At 35.2% G+C, this 26,409-nt stretch overlaps 1 protein-coding gene and 1 long non-coding RNA gene across 3 annotated transcripts in view; one reads left to right on the forward strand and one right to left on the reverse strand.

The window, feature by feature from the left end:
* Nucleotides 1–26,409, reverse strand: part of UBR3 (ubiquitin protein ligase E3 component n-recognin 3) — a 241,053-nt gene that overhangs the window by 58,297 nt on the left and 156,347 nt on the right. Inside the window, 2 exon segments of the mRNA XM_082689242.1 lie at nt 13,041–13,146; nt 25,996–26,081. Coding sequence (XP_082545368.1) covers nt 13,041–13,146; nt 25,996–26,081 — 192 coding nt within the window.
* Nucleotides 1–26,409, forward strand: part of LOC309843637 — a 135,819-nt gene that overhangs the window by 39,702 nt on the left and 69,708 nt on the right. The gene's annotated exons all lie outside the window — the stretch shown is intronic.

The raw sequence follows: 26,409 nt of genomic DNA on the forward strand, positions 1-26,409 counted from the left end.
AACATCCCAACATATAATAGTGAAACTTACAAATCTCAGAGACAAAGAGAAAATTCTGAAAGCAGTGCAGGACAAGAAGTTTGTAACTGACAGAGGTATAAACATTAAACGGGCAGCAGTCCTGTCCACAGAGACCTGGCAGGCCAGAAAAAACTGACATGATATATTCAACGAGAAAAATATGCAGCCAACAATACTTTTATCCACCCAGGATGTCATTCAAAATAGAAGGAGTTATTAAAAAGCTTCCAGGACAAACAGAAACTAAAAGAATTTGTGATCACCAAACCAGCCCTACAAGAACTATTGAAAGAGGTTCTCTAAGCAAAGAAAGATCCCAAAAGTAACAAAGACCAGAAAGGAACAGTGACAACACACAGTAACAATCCCCCTACCCCACTCCCCACAGGCAATACAATGGCACTAAATTCATATCTTTCAATAGCTACTCTGAATATAAATGGGCTAAATGCCCCAATCAAAATATACAGGCTATCAGATTGGATAAAAAAGCAAGACCCATCGCTATTCTGTCTCCAAGAGACTCGTTTTAGACCCGAAGACACCTCCAGCTTTAAAGTGAGAGGGTGAAAAACCATTTAACATACTAATAGACATCAAAAGAAAGCTGGGGTTGCAATCCTTATACCAGACAAATTAGATTTTAAACCAAAGACTATAATAAGAGATGAGGAAGGTCAGTATATCATAATTAAATGGTCTATTCAAAAAAGATTAACAATTGTAAATATTTATGCTCCTAACATGGGAGCAGCCAATTACACAAGCCAATTAATAACAAAATAAAAGAAACACATTGATAATAATACAATAATAGTAGGGGACTTTAACATCCCCCTCACTCTAATGGACAGCTCATCTAAGCGGAAGGTTTATAAGGAAATAAGGGCTTTGAATGACACACTGGGCCAGATGGGCTTCACAAATATATTCAGAACATTCCATCCCAAAGCAACAGAATACACATTCTTCTCAACTACACATGGAAATTCACCAGAATAGATCACATCCTGGGTCACAAATCAGGTGTCTACTCGTACCAAAAGATTAGGATCATTCCCTGCATATTTTCAGACCACAGTGCTTTGACACTTGAACAAATCACAAGAGGAAATTGGAAAGAACTCGAATACACGGAGACTAAAGAGAATCCTACTAAAGAATGAATGGGTCAACCAGGAAATTAAAGAAGAATTTCAAAAATACATGGAAACAAATGAAAATGAAAACACAACTATTCAAAACTTTTGGGATGCAGCAAAGGTGGCCCTAAGGGAAGTAGATAGCAATACAAACCTTTCTCAAGAAACAAGAAAGGTTTCAAATACACAACCTAACGCTACACCTAAAGGAGCTGGAGAAAGAACTGTAAATAAAGCCTAAACAGAGCAGGAGAAGAGAACTAATAAAGATTAGAGCAGAAATCAGTGAAACAGAAACCAAAAGAATAGTAGAACAGATCAACAAACTAGGAGCTGGTTTTTTGAAAGAATTAATAAGACTGATACACCCCTGGCCAGACTTACCAAAAAGAAAAGGACCCAAGTAAACAAAATCATCAATGAAAAAGGAGAGATCACAAGCAAAACTGAGGAAATACAATTACAAGAACATAATATGTTCTTACATGCCAACACATTATGTTCTTATATGCCAACAAATTAGTCAATCTGGAAAAAATGGATGCATTCCTAGAGACATATAAACTATCAAAACTGAACCAGGAAGAAACAGAAAACATATAACCAGCAAGGGAATTGAAGGAGTAATTAAAAATTTCCCAACAAACAAGAGCCCAGAGCCAGATGGTTTTCCAGGGGAATTCTACCAAACATTTATTCTTTTTTATTTTTTTTATTTTTAAAGATTTTATTTATTCACTTGACAGAGAGAGAGAGAGTTCACAAGTAGGCAGAGAGGCAGGCAGAGAGAGAGGGAAGCAGGCTCCCCACTGAGCAGAGAACCCAACACGGGGCTTGATCCCAGGACCCTGAGATCACGACCTGAGCCGAAGGCAGAGGCCCAGCCCACCGAGCCACACAGGCGCCCCTCTACCAAACAGTTAAAGAGGAATTAATACCTATTCTTCTGAAGCTGTTTCAAAAAAATAGAAATGGAAGGAAAACTTCTGAAGTCTTTTTATGAGGCAAAGATTACCTTGATCCCAAAGCCAGACAAAGACCTCATCAAAAAGGAGAATTATAGACCAATATTCCTAATGAACATAGATGCAAAATTTTCACCAAAATACTAGCCAACAGGATCCAACAGTACATTAAAAAGATTATTCACCACAACCAAGTGGATTTACTCCTGGGCTGCAAGGTGGTTCAACATCCACAAATCATCAATGTGATACACTACATAAATAAAAGAAAGGACAAGAACCATATGATCCTCTCAATGGTTGCAGAAAAAGTACTTAACAAAGCACAGCACCCCTCCTGATTAAAACTTTTCACAGTGTAGGGATAGAAGGTACATACTTCAATATCATAAAAGCCATCTATGACAAACCCACAGTAAGTATTATTCCTCAATGGGGAAAAACTGAGAGCTTTTCCCCTAAAGTCAGGAACACAGCAGGGATGTCCACTCTCACTACTGCTATTCAACATAAGACTAGAAGTCCTAGCCTCAGCAATCAGACAACAAAAAGAAGTAAAAGGCATCTGAATCAGCAAAAAAAAAAAAAAAAAAAAAAAAAAAGGCAAACTCTCATTCTTTGCAGATGACATGATACTCTACATGGTAAACCCAAAAGACTCCACCCCAAAATTGCTAGAACTCATAGGAATTCAGTAAAGTAGAATGATATGAAATCAATGCACAGAAATCACTTGCATTTCTATACACCAACAATGAGATAGAAGACAAAGAAATTAAGGAGTCAATCCCATTTACAATTGCACCCAAAACTAAGATCCCTAAGAAAAAAACCTAACCAATGAGGCAAAGAATCTGTACTCAGAAACTATAGAATATTCATGAAAGAAATGGAGGAAGACACAAAGAAATGGATAAATATTCCATGCTCATGGATTGGAAGAACAAATATTGTTAAATTGTCTATACTACCTAGAGTAATCTACACATTCAATGCAATCCCTATCAAAATACTGTCAACTTTTCTTACAGAAATGGGATAAATAATCCTAAAATTTCTATGCAACCAGAAAAGACCCTGAATTGCCAAAGGAATGTTGAAAAGGAAACCAAAGCTGGTGGCATCATAATTCTGGACTTCAAGCTGTATTACAAAGCTGTAAACGTCAAGACAGTATGTTACTGACACAAAAATAGACACACAGATCAATGGCAGAACAGAGAACCCAGAAATGGATCCTCAACTCTACGGTCAACTAATTTTTGACAAAGCAGGAAAAAATATCCAATGAAGAAAAGACAGTCTCTTCAATAAATGGTGCTGGGAAAACTGGACAGCCATATGCAGAAGAATAAAACTGGACCATTTCCTTACACCATATACAAAAATAAACTTAAAACAGATGAAAGACCTAAATGTGAGACAGGAATCCATCAAAATCCTTGAGGAGAACATAGGCAACAACCTCTCTGACCTTGGCCACAGCAACTTCTTGCTAGACATGTCTCCAAAGGCAAGGGAAACAAAGGCAAAAATGAACTATTGGGAATTCATCAAGATTTTTTTTAAAAAAAGGAAAAAGTCAACAAAACCAAAAGATAACCAATAGAATGAGAGAAGATATTTGCAAATGACATATCAGATAAGGGGCTAGTATCCAGAATCTCTAAAGAACTTATCAAACTAAACACCCAAAGAACGAATAATCCAATCAAGAAATGGGTAGAAGACATGAATAGACATTTCTACAAAAAAGACATCCAAAGGCCAAGAGACACATGAAAAAGTGCTCATCACTCAGCATCACAGAAATGCAAATCAAAGCCACAATGAGACACCACCTCACACCAGTCAGAATGGCTAAAATTAACAAGTCAAGGGGCACCTGGGTGGCTCAGTGGGTTAAGCCGCTGCCTTCGGCTCAGGTCATGATCTCAGGGTCCTGGGATTGAGTCCCGCATCGGGCTCTCTGCTCAGCAGGGAGCCTGCTTCCTCCTCTCTCTCTGCCTGCCTCTCTGCCTACTTGTGATCTCTCTCTGTCAAATAAATAAATAAAATCTTTAAAAAAAATAAATAAATAAATAAATAAAAAATAATAAAAAAAAATAAATAAAAAAAAAATAAAATTAACAAGTCAAGAAACAACAAATGTTGGTGAGGATATGGAGAAAGGGGAACACTCTTACAATACTAGTAGGAATTCAAACTTGTGCAGCCACTCTGGAAAACAGTATGGAGGTTCCTCAAGAAGTTGAAAATAGAACTTCCCTATGACCCAGTAACTGTTCTACTGGGGATTTATCCCACAGATATAAATGTAGAGATCTGAAGGGGCACCTGCACCCCAATATTTATAGCAGCAATGACCACAATAGCCAAACTATGGAAAAAGGCCAGAAGTCCATCAACAAATGAATGGATAAAGATGCAGTGTGTATATATACAATGGAATATTACACAGGTATCGAAAAAAATGCCTTGCCACTTGCAACGACATGAATGGAACTAGATAGCATCACACTAAGCGAAGTAAGTTAATCAGAGAAAGACAATTATATGATCTCACTCTTATATGGAATTTAAGAAACAAGGCAGAGGAGCATAGGGAAGAGAGGGGGAAAAAAATGAAACAAAATGAAACAAGAGAGGGAGACAAAAGCATAAGCGATTCCTAATCTTAGGAAACAAACTGAGTGTTGCTGGAAGGGAGGGGCATGGGGGGATAGGGTAACTGCATGATGGACATTGGGGAGGATATGTGTTGTAATGTGCACTGGGTATTATACACGACAAATGAATCACAGACCTGTACCCCTGAAACAGTATGTTCTATGTTAATTTAAAAAATAATTATAAACCAATCAATCAATCAATCTTGTAGGTTCTTTCATTTTTTCCCCTCACCACTTTTGTACATTCTAAACATTATACAATATAATTTTTATAATCAGGAAATAAATTTACAAAAATAATAATAACCTGTAGCTTGTTAGCTACAAAGACAAAAACAACCATTCTGAGGACAAAAATGGATCTTTCCTGGCACATAGCATGCACATAAGCAGAATGAATCAATATAGAAAAAAGAAACAAAAATTTTGACTATAGGGTTTAATACCATCATTGTGATAACTATTCTTTTAATGTTTAATATTTTAAAATACAAAAAAAAATTTTAAATACATAATTGTTTCTATTTCTTAAAGTTTTTAAATAATCTTCAAAATCCAGCTTATAAAAACTGTATACTTCTATTAGCTCTATGAATGATAAGATGAAAAGGGTGTGTTAGATTTAATAGGCTTGAGTTTCCATTCTTTTTAAACCAAAGTCATTATCATTATAATGAGATAAAGATAAATAACTTTCAAGAAGATTTTTAAAAAGGTATATATGAGAAACCCCTAATATTAGACATAGAATTTTATATTCAGAAAGTATTAAAAGTAAGAAAGTAGAAAAAGATACTTCAATCTTCTAAAATCTAATATATAGGTAGGAAACACAGATATCAACTATAATATTATAAGTTAGTGAATTAATGAACCATAAAATTGAGAACAAATACGGGGGTGGGAAGGGAGGGTCAACCAGATTTTCCAGAAATTGTTCGGATCTCTTATTACTAAGAAAGGAAACAGAGTAATAGTTAGACTTAGGCTCTTGAGGGGCAGCTGGGTGTCTCAGTTGTTAAGCATCTGCCTTCGGCTCGGTCCTGGGATCAAGCCCTGCATCAGGATCCCTGCTCAGAGGGAAGCCTGCTTCTCCCTCTCCCTCTCCCTCTCTCCTGGCTTGTGTTCCCTCTCTCACTGTCTTTCTCTCTGTCAAATAAATAAATAAAATCTTTTTTTAAAACAATAACAAAAAAAATATCTAGGCTCTTGAATCAGAAAGATATGAATTCAAATGCCACCCCTATTTCTTAATAGCTGTGTCCCCTAAAAACCAGGTTAATTCATTTTTCTTTTTTTTTTTAAGTAGACTTCATACCCACCATGGAGCCCAACATGAAGCCTGAACTCACAACCCTGAGATCAAGACCTGAGTTGGATGCTTAACTGACTGAGCCAACCACACACCCCAATTATTTCTTAAGCCTCACGTTCTTCATATGTAAAATCTGGAATAACAATGGTACCTCATGTATACAGTTACAGTGATGATTAAATGAGATTACATATGCAAAGCACAAAATTACCTAGTATGAAATAATCACTGGTTAAGTGTTCATACATTTGCTACTAACCTAGTGGGTATTAAATCTTAGGGGTTGATAGGAACACATCTGACAAACAGTATTTTTTTTTTTAAAGATTTTATTTATTTATTTGACAGATAGAGACCACAAGCAGGCAGAGAGGCAGGCAGAGAGAGAGGAAGAAGCAGGCTCCCTGCCAAGCAGAGAGCCTGATGTGGGGCTTGATCCCAAGACCCTGGGATCATGACCTGAGCTGAAAGCAGAGGCTTTAACCCACTGAGCCACCCAGGTGCCCCTGACAAACAGTATTATTGAAAGCATCATACCTATGTCTCGTCTTTAAAACCTTTACTTCATCAATACTACACTTAGGAAAATTTTTGTTTGCTGAACATCTTTAGACTCGGAGAATTAGGTCTTCTAATATTTTACTAGTACACCATCCCTGCCTTTGAGTATGTAAGTCTAGCTAGAAAAGAAAATTACTAGCTAATGTCAACAAATTTAACTTTCCTTAGCCATAGCATGCAAAATACTCATAGCTTGCTAATTTTGTCTATAAACACAAAACACAGACACAACATTTTTTTTGAGAAGTAGCAGGACATATTCATAGCCTCAAAGTATCTCCCCAGAAAACAACTATAATTACTGATTATAAAGGATAAAATAATAAATTTACAGTTGAAAAGCCTGGCAGATAATACATTAACCAAGTGATCAGAGTCATTATCATCAATAACAACACAAATCAATAGCATGTACCTCCTAATATGATATACCAAAAAGAATATATTACTTTTAATATTTCTGCCAAAGATTATCATCTGAATTTAACCACAAGGAACTACTGAACAAAAATAAATTGAGGAATTCCACAAAATAATCGGCCTGAGTTCCTTAAAAAAAAAAAATCAATGTCATGGAATACAAAAAAAAGGTTGGGAAGAATTTCAAATTAAAGAAAATTAAAGAGATAAGACACTCTAAATGCAAGCACAATCTTCACAATCTTCACAATCTTTGCACTGCATTTGTATTTCTAAGACATTTCTGAAACAACCAGCAAAAGGTGAGTAGTTGTGTATGAGATAGGGGTCAATATTATTACTTCTCGTATAAATTTCCAATTAACCCTGCACTGTTTACTATAAAGACTAGGCTTCCTTCACTGTTCCTCAGTGCCATCTATGCTTTAATTCCAATATCCAGACATGTGTGGGTCTGGTTTATTTTAACAAATAAATGCAAATGCATTTTATCAGCCCTATTTGATTACACAAATGGTGGCATAATGCACACATTTTTTTTCTCCTGGATTTTCCTCCTAACATTGTATCTTGATGGAGATCTTTTCATATCAATAAACAAAGTGCTTTCTCACCTTTCTTTTCTTTCTTTCTTTTTTTTTTTTGATAGTTCTGTTTTATTTTACTATTGTATGGAGGGCAAAGCAATAGGACATCTGTTAGCTATACGGACAAAAATAAAACTGGATCTGTTCCTTATATCAGATATCATGGCAAATTCCAAATAGAGATCTAAATATAAAAACTGACATCACAGAAGTATTAGAAGAATCATAAACCTGATAAGAGGTTACTATCCAAAATCCATAAGGAATACAACTCAATAGCAAAAAAAAAAAAAAAAAAAAAAGCCAATTAAAAAATTAGCAGAGGATATAAACAGACATTTTCCCAAAGAAGACATACAAAGAGGTACTGAAATACCTCTTTGATATTGAAAATACCTTTTCAGTACCAAGAGGTACTGAAAAAGATGTTCAACATCACTAATCATCAGGAAATGCAAGTCAAAACCAAACTGAGATATCACTTCACAACTGTTAACATGGCTATTATCAAAAAGAAATACCAAGTATTGACAAGAATGTAGAGAAAAGGAACCTTTGTGCATTGTTGGTAGGAACGTAAACTGGTATAGCCATTATAGTAAACAGTATGGAGGTTCCTCAAAAAATTAAATATGACTACCATATGATCTAGCAATTCCACTTCTGGGTATTTATCCAAAGGAAATAGAAACAGTAACTCAAAAAAACATATGCACCCCCAAGTTCACAACAGCATTATTTACAGTCACCAACACAAGGAAACAATCTAAGTGTCCATCAGTGTATGAGTGGATAAAGAAAATATCTCACACACACACACACACACACACACACACACACACACACCAATATTATTCAGCCATAAAAAAGGAAGGAAACCCTGACATTTTTGACAATAAGGATGGACCTTGAGGACATTATGCTAAGTGAAATAAATCAGCCAAAGAAAAACGAATACCATATGATTTCACTTACATGTGGAATCTTTTTTTAAAAAATTAACTCATAGATAAAAAGAACAAATTGGTGGTTGTCAGAGATGGTACATGGTGAGTAAACAAAATAGGTGAAAGTAGTCAAATGGTACCAATAAATAAGTCATGGAGACATAATATACAGCAGGATGACTACAGTTAATAATACTGTGCTGTGTATTGGAAAGTTGCTAAGAGGTTGCCTGGGTGGCTCAGCCAGTTAAGCATCTGCCTTCAGCACAGATCATGATCCCAGGATCCTGGGATGGAGTACCACATCAGATTCCCTGCTCAGCAGGGAGTCTGCTTCTTCCTTAGCCCCTCTCCCCCAGTGCTTGTTCTCCCTTGTGTTTCAGCAAAAACATGTAAAATTGGGGCACCTGCGTGGCTCAGTCTGTTAAGGGGCTGCCTTCGGCTCAGGTCATGATCCCGGCATTTTGGGATCGAGTCCCACATCCTTGCTCTGCAGGGAGCCTGCTTCTCCCTCTGCCTCTGCCTGCCACTGTGCCTGCCTGTACTCTATCTCTCTGACAAATAAATAAACAAAATCTTAAAAAAAAAAAAAAAAAGTAAAATCTTAAAAAAAAAAGTTGTTAAGAGAACTTAAAAGTTCTCATCACAAGAAAAAAGTTTGTAATTATGTGCAGTGACAGATGTTAACTAGACTTACTATGGTGATCATTACACAATATACAAATATCAAATCAATATGTGGTAATCAGTTTAATTCTTCCTAAACTAATATGATGTTGTATGTCAATTATATCTCAATTTTAAAAAAGAAACAGGAAAAGAAAACCCAAGTGAATTTCTTTATAACCAGGGAGTGGGCTAAGACCTGAGTAAAGAGAAGTCAAATTCCAGAATTAATAAATGAAAAGATTATGAAAATGACATTTAAAAAAACTTTGGATGGCAAAAAAAATCATAAAATAAAATTATGTTTGACAATCTACTGAAATATATTTGCAACTTAAAATACAAAAGGCTAATATCCATAATCCATAAACATGTTTTTAAAATGACGAAAAAGACCAACAACTCAATATTTAGAAACAGGTAACACAGATAAAGAGTTCTCAAAAAGAAATGCAAATGGGCATGAATGGGAGATAAAGGTCTCTGAATTGATCACATAGTTTTTCCTTTGGAAAAATATAAGCTTTATAAAATTAAGATAAATAAATCAAGGGGAAAAGGTAATCTTTACCGAATAAAAAAAGAACTAAAACAAGTGAGTCTCAATATAAATCAAGTTGAAGGCAGAACAACACAAGAAAAAAAGTTACTTTGAATGACTTAAAAGCAGTATTTTGCCTGTATGTCCTTAGTGGTATATATCCAGATCAAAAGAACTTAAAGTCAGTAGTAGTATCATTTTTTCAAAATAATTATAATTATACGTAAGTAATAGAAGTAGTAATAAAGTTAGTATCATTATGAACCTAGATTTTCAAAGAAGAGAAAAAAGATGGAAATAACAAAAAGTTAAAAAATAAAACATAACTTTGCAATCTTAACATCTGAATTACAAATATCAGTAAGAACTTGGGATCATTATCTCATTTAAAAAAAGAAGAAGACTTACAAGGTGCCTGGGTGGCTCAGTCAGTTAAGTGACCAATTCTTTTTTTTTTTTTTTTTTAAAGATTTTATTTATTTATTTGACAGAGATCTCAAGTAGGCAGAGAAGCAGGCAGAAAGAGAGAGAGGAGGAAGCAGGCTCCCTGCTGAGCAGAGAGCCCAATGCAGGGCTCGATCCTAGGACCCTGGGATCATGACCTGAGCCGAAGGCAGAGGCTTTAACCCACTGAGCCACCCAGGCGCCCCTAAGTGACCAATTCTTGATTTCCGCTCAGGTCATTATCACAGGGTCCTAAGATCAAGCCCCACATCAAGCTCCGCTCTCAGTGCAGAGTCTGCCTGTCCCTCTCTTTCCTCATCCATCTTCCCCTTGCTTGTCTGCTCTCTTTCTCTAAAATAAATAAATCTTTTTTAAAAGACTTCTGGGGTGCCTGGGTGGCTCAGTGGATTAAAGCCTCTGCCTTCGGCTCAGGTCATGATCTCAGAGTCCTGGGATTGAGCCCCCATCAGGCTCTCTGCTCAGCAGAGAGTTTCCCCTACTCAGTTTCCCCTCCCCTCTCACCTGCCTCTCTCCCTACTTGCTATCTCTGTCAAGTAAATAAATAAAATCTTTAAAAAAAAAAAAAAAACCAGACTTCCTTACTGCCACTGGAATGGCCTATAAGCCTATAAATTATTGTGATAACACGATAGCTAAATATACCCCTTAGCACCAAGATTATGATCTCTAAATACCATTTCCCATTAAAAGGAACTACTCAAAGAAATGGTTGATGCCAGGTAGAAAGTGTAAAATGTACAAAATAAGCCTAGGTTAACTTACTGTGCCAGAAAGTAAGGATATTATCAAAGACTGCTTGGATCATTTCGAAGTACAACAGCAATTTTAAAGGGATTCTCACTAACCTAAAAGAGAACAATATATCTCTCTTCAAATTAGTGTCTTCACTTTCTTTGGGTAAATACCCAGAAGCAGAATTTTTGGATTGTGTGGTAGTAGTTCTATTTCTAGTTTTCTAAGGAACTTCCATAGCAGCTGCACCAATTTACATTTCCACTAACACTGTATGAGTGTTCCCCTTTTCTCCACATTCTTGCCAATACTAAGGAAGAGATAAACACACCCCTATGTTCACTGCAGCATTATTTATAATAATCAAGATATGGAAGCAACCCAAATGTCCATCAATGGATGAATAGATAAAGATGTGATGTATAAATATGTGTGTCATATATACACACACTAGAACATTACTCAGCCATAAAAAAGAATAAAATCATGCCATTTGTGACAACATGGATGGACCCAGAGAGTATTAGCTAAGTGAAATTAAGTGATGGACAAATCCTGTATGATCTCACTCTTACATGTGGAATCTAAAAAACAAAACAACCAGCAGACAAAACAAAACAGAAACAAACTCATAAATACAGGAAACAAACCGGTGGTTACCAGAGTGGAGCGGAATTGAGGATGGGTAGAACAGGTGAAGGGAATCAAGAGGTACAAACTTCCAATTATAAAATAAGCCATGTGGATGTAATATACAGCATAGGGACTACACTCAGTAATATTGTAATGACTTTGTATAGTGACTAGACTTATCAAGGAGATCATTTTGTAACACACAAAAACACTGAATTTCTATGATGTGCACACAAAACTAACAGGATATGGTATGTCAATCATACTTCAATTAAAATAAAACAAGATAAAATAAAATGGGATAATTTGCACCAAAAAGAATGGCTGAATGAAGTGAACACATCAAATATATAAAAACTATGAGATCATCAAATAAATAACCACAACTTATTGGTCACCACTGGAACCTGCTAGGGCATCAAGTCCCTTCTTTGAAAACATTGTGAACTGGGAAATATCAAGCATTCATCCTGCCAAACTATATTTCAGGGTAACCAAATAGATGATATCAGAAAGTTTTCCTTTATAAAAAATCATTCCTAGTTAATAAATCAGAAGGGAGGTTTTTTGTTTTTGTTTTGTTTTTACAAAATCACTCTTTTGAATCATCTAAGGGAATACTAGATTTAGGCAAGAATCATCAGGGGTGGGGTGCCTGGGTGGCTCAGTTGTTCAGCATCTGCCTTTGGCTCACGTCATGATCCTGGGATGAAGCCCCGCATTGGGCTCTTTGCTCATCAGAGAGTCCACTTCTCCCCACCTCTCTCTCTGACCCTCTTCCCCACATCCCTAAACAATAACAATAATCAGGGGTTACAAAAATCACTTGGGTGTAAGGCTGATGGAGAACAATAAACTAAGGCTACCTGAACCCACTAATCAATTCTGACATAAAAAGAGGGGCAATAAGTCATTGTGTACCTCCATTCAAACTTTTTAACTGCTTAAAAATTAATGGATTCTTTTTTTTTAAAAGATTTTATTTATTTATTTGACAGAGAGAAATCACAAGTAGATGGAGAGGCAGGCAGAGAGAGAGAGAGGGAAGCAGGCTCCCTGCTGAGCAGAGAGCCCAATGCAGGGCTTGATCCTAGGACCCTGGGATCATGACCTGAGCCGAAGGCAGTGGCCTAACCCACTGAGCCACCCAGGCGCCCCAAAAATTAATGGATTCTTTAAGACATTTTCTAACTTGGTATGAATTTTTAGAGAATTTTTACAGAAAGTATAATGTTAAATTTTTTTATTTTTTATGTATTTCTATGTTTAAAAAGGAAAATTCACACATTCATAAAGAATTTTAATTCTATTTCAGTATGTAACTATTTCTCAAAAACAGTTTTAATTGACTTCAATCTCCCAATAATACTTACTGTGAATTCTCCTCTTCTACTAATTGCGTAAGCTTTCTCCAGGGATTAAACTCAGAATCAATGCTATAAAGCCGCATGTGCAAGGCTAATACATGGAACAGTTGATCTAAATAAATTGAAGAAAAGGCTTAATTAGAAAGTTCACACAATTCTTCCAGGACAAAATTCATACAAAATTTCTAGCTAAATCATGTGGAAATATTTCCCATCTTCATAATCATAATTCACCAAGTTTAAGTATCAACTACTTCACACTCTCTTTTAAGGTAAACTTTGAAGTATTTATGCAAAAAATTACCACTAGAATCTGGACTATCCTTATGCTCAGTCTCAATGCTGGAATGGTTCGTTCTCCTTTTCTCCTGTCAGACCTACTTTTCCTTGGCTTTATGCATCAGACTTGACGAATGGTACTTCTCACACTTGTGGCTGTCCCTAACAAAAGATTTACTATTATCAATACTCTAATCTGAGTAATACTGACAATGACATCCACATAAATTGCTGTTAGATGAAATTCTTTACATAGTATTTTCCCCTAAGTCCTCTTTAGACTGAGTTGTGACTTCATTATCTTTTGATTCTAATGAAGAAAAAACTGAAATAATGTTATTACTTAGCATAGCTACTCCAGCTATTTTCATTTCTTCTGTCTAAACCATACTAATAATCTATAAGTCTTAGCTTTCAAAAAAATCTGCTCATGACATTGGGGACAAAAGGCTTTTCTTTAAAATTTTAAAATCATTCAGAAGAAAATCCTAAATTTTGCTTTCATACCACATATCCTTTTTGGCAATAAAAATGACAAGGAATGGATTAGATTATTCTGCCACAAATTCTCAAAAATATACGTGACACAAAAGTCATTTTTTAGAAAATCAGATAATACTTTCTGACATATGACTGAAATTAATTCTTAAAACCAGACAGAGGGGGTGCGCCTGGGTGGCCCAGTGGGTTAAGCCTCTGCCTTCGACTCAGGTCATGATCTCCTGGGATCCAGCCCTGCATTGGGCTCTCTGCTTAGCAGGGAGCCTGCTCCTCGCCCGTCCCCCCACCTGGCTCTGCCTACCTGTGATCTCTGTCTGTCAAATAAATAAATTCTTAAAAAAAAAAAAAAACCCAAAAAATAAAACAAAACAGACAGAGGGCACCTGGGTGGCTCAGTTGGTTAAGTGACTGCCTGAGGCTCAGGTCATGATCCCGAAGTCCTGGGATCAAGACCCACATCAGGATCCCTGCTCAGAGGGTTGCCTGCTTTTCCCTCTCCTCCCTGCTCCTGCCCTCTCTTATTATCTCTGTCTCTCTCTCCCCAGTAAATAAATAAATAAAATCTTTTAAAAAAAGAAAAAGAAAAAAAGCCAAATAACACAAGCATTTTGTTGTCACTTATTCTCTAAATTAAAATCAAAAGAAAACAAGATTTTGTTTCTGAGCAACCAGCTTAGAAACCAACTATATTTTAGATTAATTTAAGATCTATCAATATGATTCTTGTGAGGGGGTGTAGTAATAGTAAAGGTAATAGTAGTAGTTTGGTTTGGGGAAGCTATTGTAAGGCATTATGAGAGCTATAAGATGAACAAAGCAAATGTTCCACTCTGTGTAGCAGGTAGAGGAAATGGGAGGTGGGAAAGGGAACTGAATCTTAACACTCTATACATACCTGTAAGTTTCATCCTGATCTCTCTATAAGAAACAGAAGGTAAATACCTCAACCTGCTTTGCCTCATGTTTATAGATCAACCTATAGTACAAATCCTCTCTTAAAATTTCTTCATCCTATTAATACCCAGATTAGCTGAGTATTTGTTACATGCCATGTAAATACTTGGAAATCATTTTTTGAAATGAAATCATTTTTTGAAATGATTTCCATGTATTTTGAAATTTTGAAATTTTTTGAAATTTTGAAATCATTTAACATAGATTATCTCAATGACTTTTCACAAAAATTCTACTTTGTTATCCCTAGTTTTGAGACCAGTTAAGTCTCCCAAACTTCCAGTTTTTCCAGTAAACTTGTTCAACTAATAACGCTGACAACAGGGATGTTATCAGCAGAGAAATAAAATGATGAATGATATACTGGTCATTTTATTTCAATTTAATTTTACATAAGAGATTGTTTCTGCCAAGTACATAACGTATAACTGAAGTGTCTAAAACCTACAAGTGTTTAAAAAAAAAAAAACCAACATAAATTTCCCTGCAGGAAAATATTTAACTCAAATTGCTAGGTGGAAAGTGTTATGTTTTTTATATAGGTGTTAACTGAATTAAAGAGTTGTTTTTAACTACATCGGAAACTAAGTATGTACTACTATACACTGGCTAATTCAATTTAAATTAAAAATTTTTTTAAAAAGCTGTTTTTAATACTTACTTTCAATACAGAAATCAATTATCAGTTTATCTGATTTAATCAAAAGCATAGGAGTTGCAATTCTACTAACTTGTTTTGCATTAAAACCATGGTAGCATAGAAAAATGCTACAATCCATCTATTTTCCTAACCTCTACCATAATTAAAGAAACAAATGTTGAAGGAAACTTTTTTATCTCTTCTATTTCCTCATTTCTGCCAATGAGGAAATAGGCCCAGAGAAAGGAAGAACCTTGCCAGATCACCCTAATACCAATGGAAAGGCTAAGAAAAGAATTCAAGATTTGCAACTTCCTTGTTATATCTACCACTCTAGTTCTCCCTAGGGTTTTTACAATAAAAAGAAAAGTGCAATATTCCTTCTCTAACACAAACATACCCCTTTCCATTCCTATGAAAAACTGATATTGTAACCCTGATGCATCTTCTAAAGCTATTAATATAATATATAACAAGCGTCCTTGGTATTGATTTTAGGGCTGAAGACTACTAATAAGGTACATCTACCTTTGAAAAACAATGCTAGAAACTGCAAATAACTTCAGTAGGAAATAGAGAATTGGCCAAATAATAATCAACACCTTTCACTATTCATTGTATTCTTCAAAATTTAGTCTGAGGGCTATCAGTAATAAACTCTTTTAGCAGCAAAAAGATCTCTTAACCAAAACAAATAATGACAGTAGTAGACTAAGGAGAACCTATGTTCATAATCAAAAAGTTAAAAACTGAAACTAATGGGAAAACATGTTTAAGTTTTATTTAAGTAATCTCTACACCCCATATGGGGCTCAAACTCACAACCCCAAGATTAAGAGCTGCATGCTCGTCCAACTGAGAAAGCCAGGCACCCCAATGGGAAACTATTTTAAATTCCAACCATTTGTATGATATTTTAAAAACTGATAAATGATTTTATCAAGAAATTTTATTATTAAAATCTTGAAAAACAACAGCAAAAAAATAGATAACTTCTTTTCTGGAACAACATGTTTTAAGTTCTAAAGTTAGACCCACATTTATAAAAGAGTTTTGGAAATGAGAAACACCATTAAATTTATTTAGAGGTATGCTATGATTTTAACACATATATAGGAGGCACCATTGTCTACTAGGAATCAGGAAGTCCTAGGTTTGAATCCAAGTTCTGTACTGATCATGTGTCCTTGGACAAAAGACCTTAGTTTTAATATCTGTAAAATGGGAATAATGCCACCTTTCTGGCCTGTTATATAGCAATAATAGTTATAGTAATCGCGTATATATGTAGTGTATAGGTAGCTGTGCTTACATATATACACACTGTTTGCAAGAATAAATTTCAAATAATAAATTTAATATTTATAAACTTGAAATATTACAATTAAAATTAGAAATTATGGCATTACAAACATCAGGTCTCTACATAAAACTACCTCTCCACAAAAAATATAAGTATATATTTTTAAGTCTCGTCTTTTCTCTCTTCTCCTGAACTTTTGGTACTACTCATTCCTGGTTCTCCCTCAGTTCCGTCTCAGTTACCTTTACACATTCTTATTCCTTTGTTAAACCCTAAATGCTAGGATTCTTCATAAGAAAAAGGAACCCTTCCTAGTTCTCCTTTCCTCTCATTCTGCACATACTATTTCACCAAATTCAACTGCCATGTCTACTTGTAAGTTTACAATTCACAAATTTCTCTAGCTCTTCAATGCTCAACAGGAACCACAAAGTCAATATATCTAAAAACAGACTGATTATTAGCCCAATGTTATCTGGGCTACAATGTTCAGTTCCTCTTATAATCCCTATTTGGGGGAATAACATCACTGCCCCTGCAAAACAAAAACAAAAACAAACAAAAAAACTTGGAGACTCAAATCCCACATCCTTGTGCTCCACAGCCTACTGATTAGCAATCCTACTGGTTCTACTTCTGTGATCCATCCTCTTCTGCTTCACTCTACAGCTATATCATTTCTCAACTGGATTACTCAACAGAGTACTCATTCAGCTTCATGTCTTTTGTTTCACTCTCTCCCGATCCCTGTAAACAATAAGTCTATCACATTATCTCATAACTGGTTGGTGAACCAAAGAAGGAATAGGTTTTGAAAGCCCTTCATGAGATAACCTCTATCTTTTATTTCCTAACCTCCTTTCTTCCCAAGTATTCCCCAGTGTGTCATGTTGTCTCATTCTGCAAGCTGTTCTCTCACCCTAGAATAGTATATTCCTGTTCTCCAGGCAAACTTGAATAGTATATTCCTAGAATAGTATATTCCTGTTCTCCAGGCAAACTTGACTCATCTTTCAAGAGCTAGCTCAAGTTCTCCTCTGTAAAGTTTTCTCTAATACTGTAACTGAGACAGAAGCAATCATCCTTTGCTTTATACATTCTCTAAACCCTGAGTTAACTCTATCACTCTTATATAGTCCAGTAATTATTTTCACATGTTTTTCTCTCCTGTTAATGGTGAGCGCTCCCTGAAGAAGACAATTGTGTTCCTTCCTCTTTGTACTTTGTAGCCTAGCACAGTGCTTGGCATATAGAAGGATTTTAAGAATGCTGAATATTGCATGAATAAATCAACAGTCCTATAAAAAAATCATACAATATAAGCATAAAATTCATGAAGGATTTATACTTTTACTTTTTTGTCATGACACACTAGCTCAGTAACCAAGAAGTAGGCCAATTAATCAGCCCTAATTTTATTGCCCCAAAGAGACTGACCTCTCAACTCTTAACTACTAGAGCAGTGCTTGACCTACTTGCTCTCACTATCTTCTTCCCCATGCTGGTTGCTCTGACAACTCACCTGGGACAAAGAACTCTATTTTCTGCAATACGAAATCAAATTCATTATAACTGTGATAAGTCTAAAGTATTATAATGTGCTTAATCACAAGACAGACACGTCCTTACCACGAAAGACTGGTTTGTCCTTAAAACAAAACAAAACAAAACCCTATGCTTTAATTATAAGAACTCTTAGCTGGAACAAAAAGGTAAGCTTTAACAGTCCCTTCTATCTTTATCAATATTAAAATAACTAGTAATCTAAAACTGGTAGATAATTTCTTAGTAGAACTCACGTCATTAAAACAGAAATATATGTTAAAGAGCTGTCCTAAAACCTTTTTAAGTTGGTTTCATGTTAAATTGTACCACTGTCAAAATTTATCTTCAATAAACTTAACTGGGTCTGCATTTCAGATCATTCAAGATTTTAGTCCTTTCAGTGCAGTTACCTCTGACCAAATAATTGTCGGTGAAAAAAAATCTCAATTAGCCAAATGACTCTCTGAACTACCGAGGGAGGAGGGGGATCTCAGTTTCTCCATAACTGACCAATCAAAGTAAAGAAACAGTTCTGACCAATTTATCCAAGGTGAATATACTAGCTGTGGATATACTCCTCTCACAGCTGAGTCAGCTAAACTTGGTTCCTCTACATACTCCGGAGAAATTAGCTGTAGAAAGATGGGAGAGGACTCCTCAAATGAAGTCTGGGAACAACTCTAAGGAGGGAAGATCTGTAGCTCTGGTTCCCAAGAAACACGAGGTTCATGCCATGGGATGACAGGAGCTGACTCATCTTGCCCCATCCCACTCCTCACCACTCCACAGAAGGCTGGGCAGGGAATAAAATGTCAGTCATGGTAGGAATTTTGAAGGGTTAAGAAAAGTTTAATAATAATAAAATAATATATATAAAATACTTCAGTTTCATATATAAACTGTATGTATGTATACATATACATACTTTCAGTTTTATCTATTTTACTTGATCTTTAAGTTCACCATGATACATATGTTCGATAGCACATCTATTATCATCCCCATTTTCATAATAAGGTAAAAAATTAGGTGACCTCCCTAAAGTCCAAAAGATAACAAACATGACTAGAATCCAGATCTTTTAATTCCAGTGCTCCTTCCAGCACTGTATCCTATGTTGCTTCTAGTCAATAAAGGCACAGCCAAGTTTGGGGACAAAGTAGCAGAACTTTGTTTACTTAAGACAGGTTTTATTCCCCCATGTGAGTATGGGAAAATGTGAAAGGAAAAAGCTATCATTATACTTTCTTGTTCTCTGTGCTGCGTTCCTTTCCTGCCTCCCAGAGTTCCTGTGTCTCCATTCCCCGGCACACTGTGCCATCATTTTCTAGTCACCTCAAGTATCATAGCATTAGTATTTTTTTTTTTAAGATTTTATTTATTTATTTGACAGAGAGAAATCACAAGTAGGCAGAGAGGCAGGCAGACAGAGAGAGAGGAGGAAGCAGGCTCCCTGCTGAGCAGAGAGCCTGATGCGGGACTCGATAGCATTAGTATTTTTATGGAACTGTTTCCTTCTACTTTTAAGGTTTAAAAGGCAGCCTCCTGCTTCATGTTTGCAACACTGTGTGGAACAATATGGGGAAAGGCACAAATCTGCTTCCACACATAGGAAATCATAAGAAAGATAAAGAAAACATAACTTCTTAGGAATCCAAATTTCTTCCTTATTGAAAAGGACACACTCCATGAATTCAGGTCTAATCTGAGTACCTCATATAAGGGGCAGGAGTTCTAAACTAAGAAAGGCCCCTAAGCCTAGCAAGATCCGAGGGCCCCCACGCCCCCTATGCCCTGATAGTGGAAATTACTATCTGTGGTATCTAGTTCCTAGAATACACAGATCGTAAATTCTGGAAGGCCTGACTACCTGGTCACAAAGCATAGAACCTTCAGAATGACTTTAAAGAATAAAGCCACTCCTTTTAGTCAAATTTTCAAGCTATACTCTTGTCCCTCTAACTCAGGCTTCCCAAAATTAACAATCTATTTTGTTAATAGATAAACTATATCAATCTTTGGTCATAAATCCCATTCTGACCACCTCATCTCATCTCTGAACAGGTCAACAAAGTATTTGTTAACCCCCCCCCAAAAAAAAAAGCTGAGCTAAAAATTAACTTTTATCTTGCTTCTAGTCTCCTTACTCACACACATCCATGCCCAAATTTGATAAAGGTAGTGCTGAAGTAGAAAACAGTAATGTCAAGATTTATAATGTATGAAGACTTGACATACATTACAAAATTGAGTTCTTAAAACAATCTTTTGGTTGGGTACAAAGAGGAAGAGAATCCATGAGGTAAAATAGCTAGCTCCCAAATCATCTGTCTATTCATAAAGAATAGAATCAGGAGGCAATTTCCACATTTTTTATATTAACTTCTGCATTTTGACTGTTGTAATGATTTGGTGGCCAAATTTTCCTCTTGTTATATGGGGTAACAAAAAGAATAGAACAAAAGTTGTTATTCAACCTATTTATAGAATTCATAATTTTTAAATCTAAAAACAGACCTTAATAAGCTATCGATACTAGAATTTTACCACTGTTAAAGAACAAGGTCAGACTACTTACGAGAAATTTTGCGATCTTAACAATATCTTTATGTAGTCTTACGGTAGGATGAAATTAACATTAAATAATTCTTCTAACTCTGAATTCAACAAAAACTCATTCTTGGAGCAATTAAAATTATTTTAAGTTGCCTGTACACATCAAAGCTGGATTGCTTTCTATGAATAACAAAACACATGCAGCATTTCTCGATAAGATCATAACTTGTATCAAAATTACTCACCACATGCATCAATTCTTGATAAGATCATAAACTGTATCAAAATTAAGTTAGAGCCCCCCACAATGAAGTGGTCAAAGCAAAGGTCTGCCATAACCCCTCTTGACTGAAGTTTAGTTTTTAATCTCTCTATAAAATCATGAAATTCGGGGCTCCTGGGTGGCTCAGTTGTTAAGCATCTGCCTTCAGCTCAGGTAATGATCCCAGGGTCTGGGGATTGAGCCCTGCATGGGGCTCCCTGCTTCTCCCCTCTTCTTGGTGGGGATCTTGCTTCTCCCTCTCCCACTCCCTCTGCTTGTGTTCCCTCTCTTACTGTGTGTCTCCTCTGTCAAATAAATAACTAAAATCTTTTTTAAAAAGTCATGAAATTCATTTGTGATGAGAACTGTAGCTTCTTAAACAACAGTAATATGCAGAAAGCCTCAGACCCAAAGATAGGGAAAGATGTTGTTTACCTAAAGATAGACATTTTTTAAAAACTTTCCCCAAGATTAATAATTTATCAAATGACACCTCTTCCTTCCACCACACCCTAGTCTGTGGTTCAACAATTTTTACTTGAGAAATTGTTGTGCTACTAACTTCACAGGACTCTATGGAGCTCTGTATCTACTTAGGAATTACCTGAAGGAAGAAATTAACTAATTTTAAAAAAACATTATTCTTAACAAAAAGTAATCCTTCAATTTTTACATCTGCTTTGTCCTACATCTACTGCTAATAAAATTGGTGGTATTTATCAGTGTATGTATCAATTTGCAGAAAAGTCCTAAATTCACTTATCTTTTATAGTCTTGTTCAGATGCCATGTCCACCAAAAGCATCGCTGATTTTACCAGCTAAATATGATCTCAAATAAGGGGGAACCAGCCAGAAAACTGGTGAAAAATAAAAGAAAACTCAACTGGTATCCAAGGAAGAAGGAATCAGGACTTAAGAAAATATCTGAAGGAGTGGCCCAAAACAAAAATAGAAATCTTAGTGAAAGGTTAACGAAAGAAAATAGGTAAAATAACAGGAGTATTAGCAGGCAGAGCCTGGAAAGATACCAAGGCAATAGTATACAGTAAGAAGTCACTGACTAAACCCATGAGTAAAAGTTCTTAAAAGTTCTGTATCCTTGGGGCGCCTGGGTGGCTCAGTGGATTAAGCCTCTGCCTTTGGCTCAGGTCATGATCCCAGGGCCCTGGGATTGAGCCCCACATTGGGCTCTCAGAGCAGCGGGGTGCCTGCTTCCCCCTCTCTCTCTGCCTGCCTCTCTGCCTACTTGTGATCTCTCCCTGTCAAATAAATAAATAAAATCTTAAGAAAAAAAAAAAAAAGTTCTGGGGACGCCTGGGTGGCTCAGTTGGTTAAGCAGCTGCCTTTGGCTCAGGTCATGATCCCAGCGTCCTGGGATCGAGTCCCACATCGGGCTCCTTGCTCAGCAGGGAGCCTGCTTCTCCCTCTGCCTCTGCCTGCCATTCTGTCTGCCTGTGCTCGCTCTCTCCCCCTCTCTCTCTCTGATAAATAAATAAAATCTTTAAAAAAAAAAAAGTTCTGTATCCTTTGGGACACTTAACAAGCAAGGGATATGTGTTACATAACTGAATTTAGAGTCAGAATAGCTGGATTCTAGAGCAAGCTCTGTATTTGCCAGCTTATGACTTGGCAAGGTAACCACTCTGAATTTCAGTTTCCTTTTCTACTAAAAAGTGATAACAGCTATTTCATATGGCCATTCTATAGGACTAAATAACTTATGTGAAAGTATTTCATAAACTTTAAAACTACAAACGTTAAGTATTATTAAGTATGAAAGTATTTCATAAACTTTAAAACTACAAACGTTAAGTATTATTAAGTATTATTAAAATACCATAATATGCTGCTTTGCTCATTTTTTACTTTGAAAAACTTCCCAGATGCATATTTAAGAATGAACTTTTATTATGACTGGGTACTGGTTATTTACTTAAAAAATCTGAAGTAAGTGCTGAATGGTATTGTTCCACTATAATTTTATCTCTCAGTATAAATTTGGCCAGTAATATTTTTCTGCTTTCATTGTTATAGAAAAAGCAATCTTCTCCTGCTCTTAAATCTGTGTGTGTGTGTGTGTGTGTGTGTGTGTCTGTTTCCCCATCCATAATTATATACTGGGCATCATTCAAGCTGCTCCAGGCAAAACTTATTAAATCTTTTCATGACTAGTCTTCAATTTTATCAAGAAGTTGTAATGGAACACTTCTTCGAAGTGTAAGTTCCATATCATTTGCTTAATTGACTCTTTCCCCAAAATATTATGAAAAAACAAACACTTTACAAATAAGGTATGTGGGGCACCTAGATGGCTCAGTCATTAGGCAACTGCCCTTGACTCAGGTCATGCATGATCCCAGGGTTCTGGGATCGAGCCCAACATCAAGGTCCATGCTCAGAAGAGAGCCTGCTTCTCCCTCTCCCTCTACCTGCTGTTCTGCCTACTTGTACTATCTCTCTGTCAAATACATACATACCTACCTACCTACCTACATACATACATACATAAATATGCTTGAAAATGAAATATTTAAAAGGTAACAAGGAGCAATAAATGGAAATGGGAAAATACTGACTTATGAGGAGTCTCTAGAGAAAAGAGAGAATCTTTAATAATACCATTAAAATTCTATTGGAAAATGAAAAAATGAAATACTTGATCTAAGGTCCTAAGACACACCATCAATTTAAGTTCTGGTGTTCAACAAATCAGGTTTGAGTTAGGCTTGTGTAAACAACAAATACATTAAGTTTATACACTTGCAAAATAGTGGGATTTTATACAACATAAAATACATTCTGCATTAGGATAAATAATGTGTAAGCAATTAAACAGAAATAAATCATATGGAAACTAAAAGCAAAAAGCACATGTACAACCTATACAACTGTAGACAATATAATCTGTCAATCATACTTCAATATAGTTTGGGGGGAAAGGACTAACATAAAATCATTAAAAAAAAGAAAATCAAAAATAGTATTAAATTTAGATTTAGGATGATCTTCATCAGGATCTTTTCTATACTGGCACGTTTTGATTGCTTATTCACGAAAGGGGAAATAAAAAGAAATGAAAGTGGAAGTAACTACCAATTTAATAATTTACATTTAAATTAAGGACGCTAATTGAAATGGTCATTGCTAGAATTTTGCACCAGCATTTTTAAGATTCTGAATAAATTTATTATTTACAAATCTCTGGATAAATGTAAGTAGCTCAGGGGGGAAAAAATGAAGTAGAGCTTTGAACATAAGACTGAAATTCCTTTACTAAATACTTCCTAATATAACAATTTCTGGATTATTATTAACCAATGCCAAACAACAATTAAGAATAAATTAATAAGAAAAGATAATTAAAATAAGTGAACTTATAGATTTTGCTAATTCAAACAGTCAAGAAGCTAAAACTCCTATGTATCAACAACTTCTCCTTTAAAACATAATACTAAATCACTGGGTATAAGTAGAGCTTAAGTATATAAAAGTCAGTAAATACTAGGTATTCAGTAAAAAATAACTTCCAAAACCTTACATTTCTAGGAATCAAGTGATAACAAAACAAAAAAAAAAAAAAAAATCAAAATCTAATACAATTAGCAAGAATTTTAAAAGTAAATCAGTTGAAATTTCACATAAGTTTGTATCTTTACATTAAAAATTTCAAAAGAGGCAACTGGGTGGCTCAGTCAGTTAAGCATCTGACCCCTGATCCAGCTCAGGTCTCTATCTCATGGTGATGAGTTCAAGCCCCATGCTGGGCTCCCTGCTGGATGTAAAGCCTACTTAAAAATTAATTAATTAATTAAAATCAAATGAATATCTTAAGATGTTTTTGATTAGTCCTTTGCTTTGAAATCATCCCCAAGTCACATATATATCTTTTCATAATAATACACATATATTTTGGGGGCGCCTGGGTGGCTTGTCGATTAAGTATCTGCCTTGGGCTGATCATGATCTCAGAGTCTTGGGATCAAGCCCGGCATCAGCCTGTTTCTCCCTCTCCTTCCCACTCATGCTCTCTCTCGCTAGTTCATCTTTCTCCCTCTTTCAAATAAATAAATAAAATCTTTAAGTACACACACACATTTTTGAAAAACCTATGTGTTGATAATTTTTATTAACTACTAATATTTTTAGCATTTATGAAAATATATTCATTTTTCAAAAGAATACACTATGTATTTTAAACAATTTTTATTTTCTGTACCAGTCATGTTAGGTAATATTTTAACTCCAGTGATTTGGGGCTAATAATTAGCTATACTTGACATTACATAATATTACCCCTAGCATTCACATTAATTCTCTAATCACTATGAAGAATCTACATTAAGTTCCAACTGACACTTCTCTCAAACCTACCCTTACAAGAAGTACTGAGAATCATGCTCATTTTACAATATAAAGTATATTCATAAATAAAACCAAACATCCATAATTTTAATACTTTTTAATGTTCACATCAAAATATAGTACAATGCCTTCATTAATTAACAGCAGCACTGTATATTATAGGAATCTGCAGGCAACACAAATTACTTTTATAAAAATATTTTCTTAAATCTAGACTATGTAAAAATTCTTTTAAAGAATTTAAGTTTTAAGATGATTTTTTATAGCCAAGGATACCACACTGTTTAATTTTGAGCCAATGTAAATCTGATCTATCGGTATGACATTTATTTACTGAGCAATCATAGTATAGAAAGAGCTAAATATCATATGATTCTTTTAAGTATAAGATTAGCCATTTAAAGCATATAATCACCATTAAAACCAATTATATGTCATATAAAAAGAATCTGAAAATACATCAAAAGACCACTTTATAAGCTTTCAAAAATTACATAATTTAAAATGTTTTTAATGAATACCAATATTTTAATGAATATCAATATTTCTACTACTTACTTAAGCAAGAGCGTTTGCCAGCTGTGCTTGCACCACCTGAACACAAATTGCCTCCCCGATGAATTAATTCAAGTTCCAAATTGGTTCTGTAAGTAAAGCATTAACATGTATCTCAATTAGGCTAAAGTGATACTTTTTCATTTGTTTTACTGATATGTCTGAATGAACCTAAATAATAAAGTTGAAGAACTTTATGAATAGTTTATGGAATATCTGTAATAATATTTTATCTGATATTTAGAAATAAAAAGGGAAACATATCCTTATATGTTCATATTTATAACCTCAAAATTGTACACATCATAATGTAATTGTTGCAAAACCCCAAATGTTGGCAAATACTAAAAACTGGGCCTTAAGGAAAACAACAGCAACACACTTCATAAACCCGCACACGAATCTGGTGAAAGAGCT

Source organism: Mustela nivalis, assembly GCF_964662115.1.
Source record: "Mustela nivalis genome assembly, chromosome: 11".
Classification (NCBI taxonomy): domain Eukaryota; kingdom Metazoa; phylum Chordata; class Mammalia; order Carnivora; family Mustelidae; genus Mustela; species Mustela nivalis.